The 12,285-nt window shown below is 34.3% G+C and overlaps 2 protein-coding genes across 6 annotated transcripts in view; both read left to right on the plus strand.

Moving 5' to 3' along the window:
* The window catches only part of LOC110992324 (GTPase-activating protein skywalker), a 65,775-nt gene that overhangs the window by 39,241 nt on the left and 14,249 nt on the right, over positions 1–12,285 (plus strand). The gene's annotated exons all lie outside the window — the stretch shown is intronic.
* Positions 4,266–7,816, plus strand: LOC123689522. Its single transcript, XM_045629877.1, has 2 exons — positions 4,266–4,550; positions 5,264–7,816. The coding sequence occupies exon 2, from the start codon at positions 5,297–5,299 to the stop codon at positions 7,673–7,675; it is 2,379 nt and encodes a 792-aa protein (XP_045485833.1). The 5' UTR covers positions 4,266–4,550; positions 5,264–5,296; the 3' UTR covers positions 7,676–7,816.

Consider the following 12,285-nt stretch of genomic DNA (forward strand, 5'->3'; position numbering starts at 1 on the left):
TATGTCTGCTGCTTACCATCCTCGAGACCCAGTACCCACCTTCGGAGTCTATTATCAGCTTCATATAACACATTTCTAGTATCGTCTCGCGGAGCTGATTACAACGAGCTCAATGACGGTATTTCTACTGCTAACCATCCTCGAGATCCAGTACCCACCTTCGGAGTCCATTATCAGGTTCATATAGTCACATTTCTCGTATCGTCTCGCTGAGCTGATTACAACGAGCTTAATGACGGTATGTCTACTGCTAACCATCCTCGAGATCCAGTACCCACCTTCGGAGTCCATTATCAGGTTCATATAGTCACATTTCTCGTATCGTCTCGCTGAGCTGATTACAACGAGCTCAATGACGGTATGTCTACTGCTAACCATCCTCGAGATCCAGTACCCACCTTCGGAGTCCATTATCAGGTTCATATAGTCACATTTCTAGTATCGTCTCGCTGAGCTGATTACAAGGAGCTCAATGACGGTATGTCTACTGCTTACCATCCTCGAGACCCAGTACCCACCTTCGGAGTCCATCATCAGGTTCATATAGTCACATTTCTAGTATCGTTTCGCTGAGCTGATTACAACGAGCTCAATGACGGTATGTCTGCTGCTTACCATCCTCGAGACCCAGTACCCACCTTCGGAGTCTATTATCAGCTTCATATAACACATTTCTAGTATCGTCTCGCGGAGCTGATTACAACGAGCTCAATGACGGTATTTCTACTGCTAACCATCCTCGAGATCCAGTACCCACCTTCGGAGTCCATTATCAGGTTCATATAGTCACATTTCTCGTATCGTCTCGCTGAGCTGATTACAACGAGCTTAATGACGGTATGTCTACTGCTAACCATCCTCGAGATCCAGTACCCACCTTCGGAGTCCATTATCAGGTTCATATAGTCACATTTCTCGTATCGTCTCGCTGAGCTGATTACAACGAGCTCAATGACGGTATGTCTACTGCTAACCATCCTCGAGATCCAGTACCCACCTTCGGAGTCCATTATCAGGTTCATATAGTCACATTTCTAGTATCGTCTCGCTGAGCTGATTACAAGGAGCTCAATGACGGTATGTCTACTGCTTACCATCCTCGAGACCCAGTACCCACCTTCGGAGTCCATCATCAGGTTCATATAGTCACATTTCTAGTATCGTTTCGCTGAGCTGATTACAACGAGCTCAATGACGGTATGTCTGCTGCTTACCATCCTCGAGATCCACTACTCACCTTCGGAGTCCATCATCAGGTTCATATAGTCACATTTCTAGTATCGTTTCGCTGAGCTGATTACAACGAGCTCAATGACGGTATGTCTGCTGCTTACCATCCTCGAGATCCACTACTCACCTTCGGAGTCCATCATCAGGTTCATATAGTCACATTTCTAGTATCGTTTCGCTGAGCTGATTACAACGAGCTCAATGACGGTATGTCTACTGCTTACCATCCTCGAGATCCAGTACCAACCATCAGAGTCCATCGTCAGCTGATGATGATGACTCGGTTTCGGTATTTTAGCAATACTGACATTAAAAAGTTTTAACCTCAGAACGAATTAAACATGTAAAAAAATCATGTATGTACTAGTTAAATAATTGGCAGCCACCATTTTTTCTAGACCAATATTTATGTATAAATTTTTATATTTAGCTAATAATTGGTTTCGTATTCACGTAGTTTTGTTAGACTATTCACTATTTTGTTAGACTAGATGGCGTTAGTAAATTATTGTTTGTAGTAGAGGTCAAATCCTCAAAGTCATCGGCGTATGTTAGAGTCTTAATCCGTAGGACTTTCTATGCGTTGCAGCTGGAACAGCAACAATAATGACTTCTCTAATGTATGCTAGGAATTTATACACCGGGAAAAGGATCTCTAAAGAAAAATAATATCAGCTCGTGATCTTGAAGGCTCTATTAAAATATGAAACACTCGATGTATGATTTTTTTTACTAATTATCTAGATATAGATTGAGCAGTGTTGGCCTAGTGCATCCCCGGCTGTGCACCAATGGACTTTCTTTCTATGGGCGCATTTAACATTTTCTCTAACGATAAAGGATGATTGACGGATGACATCGTGAGGAAACCGACATGTCTTAAACCCAATAAGTCGACGACGTGTGTCAGGCACTGGAGGCTGATCACCTATTTGCTTATTAGATTTAAAAAATGATCATGAAACAGATTCAAAAATCTGACGCCAACACCTAAAGAGGTTGTAGCACCACTGATTTATTTTTATTTAGATAGGAGGAGGAGATATAGATATTATTGATAGTTACTGATGCATTTCTTTTTTTGTGGACTTCGTAGTTATAAAAATATATGAATAGCACGTCGGGTTCTATTTTTACCTTAATCATTTATGGCTTAACACTCTTTTATACGCGTTTTACATGTCTTTATCTATTACGTGACCCAGCCATAAAAGGCTTAGTTATATTTGTGCGTTCCGAATTAAAGTCAAAGTAAATTTAACTTTGCGATTTTCGCGTGTTTGTGTGTTATCTAATAATCCCATATTAACCATTCGGTTTTTCATTTGTTTTGATAACATTATTTGAATGAAAAATTCACGTGTAGACAGCGGCCGTAACTCAACGAATGCAAGTTGAAAACACATTAACATTACACGTTCTCCATATTCTAGTAATAGAGGAATATCAAACCAGTGGCTTCATAGCCTATTAGGTCTGGGCTTCAAATTTCTGTATCTGTTTCGTGAACATTTAAGGTTCGTTATAGACATGTATACCGACGCCGTCGACTTTTTGGGTATAGCATGCCGGATTCTTCACGATGTTTTCCTTCACCGTATGTGTAAGTGAGTGACAATTGAATGCGAACATTTAAGTCCATTGGTGCACAGCCGGGCCTCGTAGATTAGAGTTGCACACTGAAATGATTAGGAGAACCCAATCCTGCTATCGAAGATGGCTGACCAGCCAATTAGGATATTATTTATTATCCATATCCAATTGTTGGTATATTAATAAAAACATGTAACAGATGTAGTTGAAGTTTATATCCATCTGAAGTTTCACTTTTATTTGTTACCTTCGTTTCAGCAGCTCCCTACATTTACGTCATAATATTATGCAACGCAACATAAGTAAATCTTACGACAGATTTTTTTTATTCATAAAAAATAAAAATATCAGTTTTTAACTGGAGATTTCATTTTAGGCTATGGTAAAATTTTAATTGAGACTCAATCAAAATTAATATGTATGTATGTATAGTTGTTGTCGCGACTGTGTATTCGCGTAGAACGTAAAATTTTCCTAATAAACTCATAATTTCATTTTAAATTCATATTACAGTCATAAATGAGGAATTTCGTAAAAGATAAAACGAATTTGATTGTTACCGACTCGTGTTTGAATCTGTGGTGATTCAGGGATTCACTGAAAATAATCTATCTTCGTCATTTTATTATCGTTATAACCTAGTGGTTGAAACTGTTGTATTGTTCTTAATTGAATATATATCATAAACTTGAATTTTTACATAGTGTGAGTCAGTAAATGTTATATTATACTCTTTCGACAAAGGTCAATGACATTTGACATGCTAATTATCACGTAAGCGCGACAAATAGTAGATATAGAGATTTTTAAATTTTCTTACTCAAAGAATTACTGTTTTTAGAGAAAAATATATACATATCTATTTGGTGGTGGTGTTGGTATTGGGTGTATGCATTACAAGAACATAACAGCAGTGTCATAATATTCACATTATATTTTGATTAAAATAGACTGTAAATTTATATTTTTGGTATTTTGATATATTTTAATATGATTTTATAAATAATATTTTTTTTATTAAAAACAATAACACGATAGCTGTATGTAGACGCGAGTCCCCCAGGGACATCCCTGTGTTGTGGGTCACCAGGTAGACTTCCATGATTAATTTATAAAAGATTTTTCTTTTTTTTCATTTACCGGCTCGAGCTACTGCACTCCCGTACCAGCCTGTATTAGCAGGGCGCGAAACGATTTACCACCCAAAGGGGGCCACATATGCCCCGAACGGGCATAAAAACCCCACTCGCGAGGGAGTAACAAATTATTAAAGATTTTTTATATTTTACATACGGTACCATCCACAAATGCATAAATTGTAATCTGTGCAAAGTTCCGCATTCTGTGGTCTTTAAAACTAATTAAATTTAGTTTAAGGTCTTTAAAACAAGCAGAAATTACTCAATAAATCGATAAACACTGTTGCCAAAGCTACAATAATACATATATCGCACATCCGCTCAAATAACGTCATAACTCGATAAAATGTCAAATGACTTTAATTGTACCATTCGTATCAGAATAACACATACTTCATGCTCATAAATCGTCATAGACGTAGTTCAATTATTTGTCCCTAGATGGCACTTGTGACGTTCTATTGTTTACCGAAAGTTGTGCCGCGGCGAACATAAACAGTGTCATGTTACGACTTGCGCGAGGTGGTCATACGGGCGTTGTTCAGTAAAAGTGAATTGTGTCGAATCAAGACAGTCTTTGTAAACGAGGTAAGTAACATTTTATTTTCTTTTTTGCAACTAAACTGATGCTTGTCGAGTTATGCCAGTATACGTGATTGAAACAATTCAATTTACACATTTGTTAATCACTAATAATGACCTATGCAGAGTTATGGCGGTATACGTGATTGAAATTATATTATTAAACATGTTTGTTTATCACTAATACTGACCTATGCAGAGTAACGACGGTATACGGGATTGAAACAATTCAATTTACACATTTGTTAATCACTAATACTGACCTATGCAGAGTTACGACGGTATACGTGATTGAAATTATATTATTAAACATGTCTGTTTATCACTAATACTGACCTGTACTAATGTATGACAGTATATGTGATCGGGATGATGGCACAATATGTTTTATTAGATAATAAATCTGAATTATGTTGAATTTTGACTTTATTCATAAATAAAACGACTGAAAATAAAACTATGTGTCAGCAAGAAAACTGATTTGTCTTCAATTATGCTCGTGTTTTTGACTATGATTATTAATAAAGTGATAGATTTATTAATTTAAAATTATCGTATAGTGATAGTATAAAATTATTTTAGGTACTGTTTACGCATAATGTTTTTTTTTAATTCCCTGAGGCCACATTGTTGTTTTTTTTTTAGTTTAAAACCTTAAAAAATGTTTAGGTAGGTATTTAATTGTTTTTAACTAATTGTGTTGTTCATCTTGTTCTCAGGTGTTATTCGGTTTGGCGGTGTCACTTGTAACTATGTCCAGATCCAGAAAAATATTGTCATTATGTCTGGAACCCAATGACCATCATAACACAGTAACTGATGACTTGTCTATTGTGGCGGAAGATACGCAACCAAAAGATGTAGAAGAAAATTGTGACACGTCAAATAAAGAGAATACATATCATATAAATGAACCTACTACACACATTCCCAACTTACAGGTAGAATGTAATAGAATAGAGAATGAAGACTGTAATTTGCAAGAACCCGAATCTACGGGTGAAGAAACAGACGATTCTGTTAAAGATCGTGATTATAAATTGTCTTCCAAAAAGCGTAGCAAGAATTTAGTAGTTTCTCGTCAGCGATCATCTAGTACTTCATCTACAAATTCCTCTTCGTCTAGTTCATCCTCATCTAGTTCATCTTCATCTAGTTCATCCTCTTCTGATACTCCTTCGTCTAATAGAAATTCTCCAACATCTACCTCTGTACTATTGTCACTTAATAAACAAACAAATCAAGACAACAATGAATGCTTGCCTTCAACTTCCAAAGAAATTAACTTAAATAGTATTCATTCTCCAATACCAAACGAGACCGTAGTACAGGGAAATTTCAATACACGTAAGAGACGCCGTGGAGAGGCACAATGGAAGCAGAATATAACAAAAGTTTTACGAAACTCTGGATTACCCTATCAAACGAAGTCCGGACGAAATATTTCTAAGAAACAAATGAAACCAAGTTGTGGAGAAGGTTGTAGACTTAAATGCAGCTATTTTCTTACCGATGAAATAAGAATTCAAATCTTTGATTCTTATTGGGCTTTGAAAGATTTAGAGAAACAGAGACTATTCATTCACAAACACATACAACAGATAGAGATAAAGTTTCGGTCTACCAAAGCACAGAAAAATCGAAAAATCAACTATGCATTTTACTTTGAGGTTGAAGGTTCATTAAAAAGGGTTTGCAAAACAATGTTTAAAAATACATTGGATATTAATGATAGAACAATTAGAACTGTAACAGAGAAATCTACTGGAGGATTTTTGAAAGAAGATGAAAGAGGGAAACACGGTAAACATTATACTGTAGGTGACACTATAAAAAATGATATAAGAAATCATATAAAACGTATACCGAAAATTGAAAGTCATTATTTAAGAGCACAAACAACACGAGAATACATTGATGGAGGAAAGACTATATCTGACTTACATAGAGATTATGTGAATGAATGTAAACAAGATGGACGCAACTTTGGAAACTACGTAATGTACAGTCGTATTTTTAACGGTGAATTTAATTTAGGATTTTTTGTGCCAAAAAAAGACAGATGTGAATTATGTGTAGCTTATGAAAATGCAGTTCCCGAAAGTAAACTGTTGCTCAAAAAAAAATATGATGAACATTTAGTGGACAAGGTTTTATCCAGGGAAGAAAAAAAGCGAGATAAAATAGCCCTAAAAGAAAACAAAAACCTGATTGTATCTGTATACGATTTACAAGCAGTTTTACAGGTACCTCGTGGTGATGTTTCTGTTTTTTATTATAAGAGCAAATTAAATAATATGAACTTTACGATAAGCAAATTGAAAGCAGAAGAATCGGGAAAAAAGAAAAAAAGGCAACAGACTGAAGACGATAGTTACAATGGAGACACTATTGTAAATAACAGTATTACCGATTGTTATTTTTGGCACGAGGGTCAGGGTAATCGGGGTTCAGATGAGATTGGTAGCTGTTTGCTTAAATATATAGAAAAAGAATTGCATGATTACGAGGGTGACCAACTAGCTGATATAGTTTTTTATTCGGATAACTGTTGCGGCCAAAACAAAAATAAGTTTATTGTTGGATTGTACATGTATGCAATATTGAAGTTTAGTAATTTAAATTCTATTACTCATAAATTTTTGATAGCCGGACATACGCAAAACGAAGGTGATGCCATACATTCGGTAATCGAAAAGCAAATAAAACGTTCCTTGAAAACTGGTCCAATTTACGTGCCAAGTCAGTACGTACAAATAATTAAAGAGGCTAAGAAAACTGGGGAACCACTAAGAGTTAATGAACTATCACACACCGATTTTATTAATTTAAAAAGATTAGTTAGTGATCTAGGTATTACTACTTTAAATAAGCTAAAGATTTCTGAAGTTAAAATGATGATGATTACCAAAGCCGCACCAAATATTTTAAAGTACAAAACGTCGTACACTGACATTGAATGGTCTGAAACTAATTTACTTTCTCGAAATAAAAAAATAATAGTTCCTGATCTAAAGCAAGTTTATGCTGCTAAAATAGAGATTAAGGAACGGAAAAAGAATGACTTAATGACATTACTTCTTAACAACCACATTCCTAGTTTTTATGCCAACTTTTATAATAGTTTATAAGTTTAATTATTTTTTATTACACTGTCTACTCTCGTGTTATTGCACAGCTGATTGTTATAAGTACTTAAAGTATTTTATTTTGATAGAAGTTCATTTTTAGACTTACTGTTACAAATTGTGATTTTAAATAAGTATTGAAATACCTAGATTATTTAATTTTCATAGAGTGTTTATATATTATAGTGATAGAGTGTGAATTGTTTATTTTTCAGTTAAGACGTTGTAAATTATAAGTTCCTTAATTTGATTTATTTTTTCAATGCTATAGAGGTGTACTACCCTCGTTTTAATTAAACTGTTGATCGTTTTGAAGTACATAGATTATTTAATTTTGATAGAAAGTTGTTTTTTTTTCAGTTATAAGTTTGAAAATTTAATTGTCTTTATATAAAAAGGCATTTCAAAGTCTAATATGTGTGTAATACACGTTATATTAAAGAATATATTGTATTTCATTACAAGTTAAAAATACTTGTGTCATTATAATAAACAAATTATAATAAAACTTTGTATTTTTTGTACATATAGTGTCACAACCCAGATTATTTCAATGTTTTTTTCAGGATTTTCAGATTACTAATAATATGAATTTATAGAGCTTAAAAAAACATTATAACTCGGTGAAGAAAGTTTTCTTCTAAAATAGTTCCCTTTTTAATTATGATCCAAAAACTAAACAAATTAAGTTGGGTAAACTTTAAATGTCTTTCCTGAAAAATGTAGTTTTTGGAGTTGTGACGTTATTTGAGCGGAGGTGCGATATGTATAAATGTTGCAAATGAGCAGATCTCTTTGTTGTCAGTTTATTGCTTTGTTTTGGACACGTGACCGCGCTATCACGTCGTAAAATACGTAGGTTATCAATCGGTGCGATTTATTGATTTTATCGATATATGGACCACTCCTTGCGCGTGAGTGGACTCTGTTACTTAGTGCATTGATCCAGTTTAATGTTGTTAATTATAAATATAATTTTATAACACATTTAATTTAATGAGACAATAGTTTATATAAATACAATAGGTTTTATATAAATATATATCCATCCATTTTTATCTATTTAGTTTTTGGTACCCACCAATTCCTTCAAGAAAAGAGCGTAGATACCAATTGCAGAGCAGTTACACTGCCGGCCTTTTAACATGTTTACATGAATGACAATATAGGTCGAACTTAAACATCTGACGCCAAGTATTTGCTGCTGACAGCTTCAGTTCAATATCCAAGATGCCTTTGTCAAAATACGCAAATGTCAATCAAATGTCCAGTTGTATAGGAAGCTAAATGAAAGCATGTTAAGCCGCTGTTTTGTGTCTTGAAAATATTCGCAGAGTTATTTCCATTTTGTCTTATCTGTATTATTATAACTGAAATAAATTATTTACGATAGCAACACACGCGTCACAAGACTGAAAAGTGTATTGGCATGGGTGTAGCCAGCAAAATAGTGCCAAAATACAATTGTTATATAGGTACAGTTAATTTGTCCAAAACAGCTAATTTGGAACAATGCCATGAGTGTAGACTTTAAAATACCGTAATGTAATTTGACCATGGATTTTTTTATACATCGCTCATTTTTCAAGTAACGAAAATAGAAGCTAGTGGATACGATTTATCAAACAGACTAGGACCACAGTTCTAGAACGTCAATCAAACATAAATCTAATTTGAGAGCTGTCAATTATTTTTTTCTTTATAAAGTTTGGTATAGAATATAGTTGACAGCACTTAAGGCAAGATTGTAACTTGAGACACGAATTTGAATATGAACGTAGAGCTTGATGTCTGCATTTTAGGATTACTTAATCTGTTAGCGTTCCAAATAAAAGTAGAAGAATGAATGTATAAGGTTAGTTAAAGTTTTAGTAACGATCATCGAAAGGGCGCAAAATTCGTTCAGAGCGTTTGTTTTTTATTAGAACGTTAATCAAACTTGAAACTGCTTCAATATAGAGTGAATTGTATGAGGATTTTATGCAATACGATTCACACATATACTCAAGTGGAGCACTTGTAGAGTAATCACCGTGAGACCTTCGTAGTTATAATTGGCCAGGTGTAACACTTGTCTAGGTAGATAGAGAAAATTAATTAACATGTGATTTTGAGAAGCATCAAAATATGGGATATAATTTTTATTAACATTATCATTTCGCTGGTAAAAATGGCTTTTATTAGTCAAGTTATACTTTTTTAGGTCTGAGCCTCAGATTTCTGTTTGTTTCATAAAACTAATAAGCAAGTTTTGGGTGTAATTCAAGCCGGTGTCCTCACTATGTTTTCCTACACCGTTGAGTGAATGTTACATGCGCACATAGAAAGTCTCATAACAAAAATAATTTTATTTAAAAGAAAATGTATTATAGATACGACCAATCTGGAAACTTTACCTAGTTATTTACTAAAATATAAAAATTGATTCATGATGTCCGTAGTAGATTTATCAAGTGCGTTAAAAAGAATGTTTACAAAGTTTTTAATATAATTGTGAATTGGAAGTAGCTAAACAAACATTAATTAGTTGTCATTTAAAAGAAAAGAATCTCTTACTCTCCATTCACTATTTAAAACTGTTAAAAGACTGGCTCCTAAACACACCTTACGCAATTTAAAAATTCAAATATTAGAATCTCAGACATCTGACACATTATAGACATAGCATTTTGTTCTATACTTTGTATACGTTCTATGATCTATGCTTCTTTCATTCATATTTGAATCATAGGTCATTGACCTGACACGATTTGTTTGTGGGTAGATCTTATATTTTATTCATACATAAGGGCGCCGTTACTTTCTACATTAGACTTGGACAACTGTTTTCTTTGTTTGTTATGTGATGCGGTTTAAGCCAAATTCACCGAGCCAAAATTATAAAGAACTACATTGCTGGCATTTGGTTCCACATGATAAATATGGATAAATATTTATACTCTCGTAATTATTGTACTTAATTTCAAACTTTCAAAGAGCAGTGTTGACCTTCAGCGTGCGACTCTCATACCTGAGGTCGTAGGTTTGATCCCCGGCTGTGCACCAATGGACTATTTATATGTATCTAACGGTAAAAAAAAACATCGTTAGGAAATCGACATTTTTTAGACCCAAAAAGTCGGCGACGTGTGTCAGGCACTGGAGGCTGATCACCTACTTACCTATTAGATTTTAAAAATGATCATGAAACAGATTCATAACTCTGAGGCCAAGCCCTAAAGAGGTTGTAGAGCCACTGATTTATTTATTTATTTTATTTTCAAACGTACTATAAGCATGAAATTGCTTTAAAATGTTTTGTCTGTACTACACTGGTGTGAAATTATTGGTAGAACATTATGTAAGTACATTTATGACGTCTTGGCAAAAAATAAATTATGTAGGTCATATTTATTGATATACTTTAAATTTGTCGTTTAATTATAACAACTTGTCATATTTATATACCAGTTTCTGTTCGTATTTATAATTTAATTCGTATTTTTACTTTTCATCAACACGCTAAATACAGTGCTTCTTACACTAGTTTAGTTAAAAAGTTAAAGTTTTTTGGCTGCCATTTTATACCTACTATTGCACAGATGATGTCACCATTCAACATTGACTTTGTTCTGTATTTTATAATGTCGACGAATAAAGTACAGTGCCTAAAGGTCAAAAAAGCTTTTACCGTTACTTAGCCCGGGGTGAGTACCTAACGATGTTAACTCTTAATAAACTTGAGTGATTCACGCCTTGGGCGGTCTTATGACGGGCTCGAGGGAAATGAGAGACGAAATTAGTTCAGTAATTTTCTAAAAATCAATATGTATTTTATTATAATGTTCGATAAAAACAGTGGACCAACTCTTAAAAGGCCAGGAACGTACTTGCGAACCCTCTGGCATTGAGTGTCTATGTGTGGTAGTGGTATTAGGTGAACCTTCAGACTAAATAAGAAATACGTCCTATCAAAAACTTTATTACTCACTAAACTCTTGTAATGCGAAAATTGCGTTAAAACAAATATTTTGTCCGAGTTAAATGATATTCTTTCAAAGTAAAACCAAAAGGGAACTGTATTCTGTCATGTGTGGTTAATCCCAGACGTATGTTGAAGTATGGGTTGGATCGATTTCAATTTGTCTTATCGGTCGCGTCCAATACAGCCTAGGATGCGTCAATAATTTCATTAGTTCTCTCGGTATTGGCAGACAATACAATTTTCAATATTACTCTGCTGTTGACTTTATTATCTATTTGATTGTATATCTACATTTAACTTTTACTTGTATACACCTTAGTGGCCATTGTTCCTTCAAAGTCAGATTACTGTGCTGTGATTCTCTGTGGTAGTATCCAAACCCCATGTTCATTCTATGGGCGCAATTAAAATTCGCAACTATGGGTAAGGATAATGTCGTGAGGAAATCGGCATGTCTTAGAACTAATGTCGATATACCTGGGTTCAAGACCAAGGGTTGTTATTGGTACTGGTATAGTGTTGATGTCGCATTCAACTAGTTTAGTTAGCCGTTCAATTAACAGCCTAGCCATTTAACTAAACGGCGCCGGTTAACTAGCGGCCCGAAAGATGTTCAGCCAGTTGAAAAAGCTAGGCAAATGACTTCGTT

This window comes from Pieris rapae, chromosome 10 (genome assembly GCF_905147795.1).
Source record: "Pieris rapae chromosome 10, ilPieRapa1.1, whole genome shotgun sequence".
Lineage (NCBI taxonomy): Eukaryota > Metazoa > Arthropoda > Insecta > Lepidoptera > Pieridae > Pieris > Pieris rapae.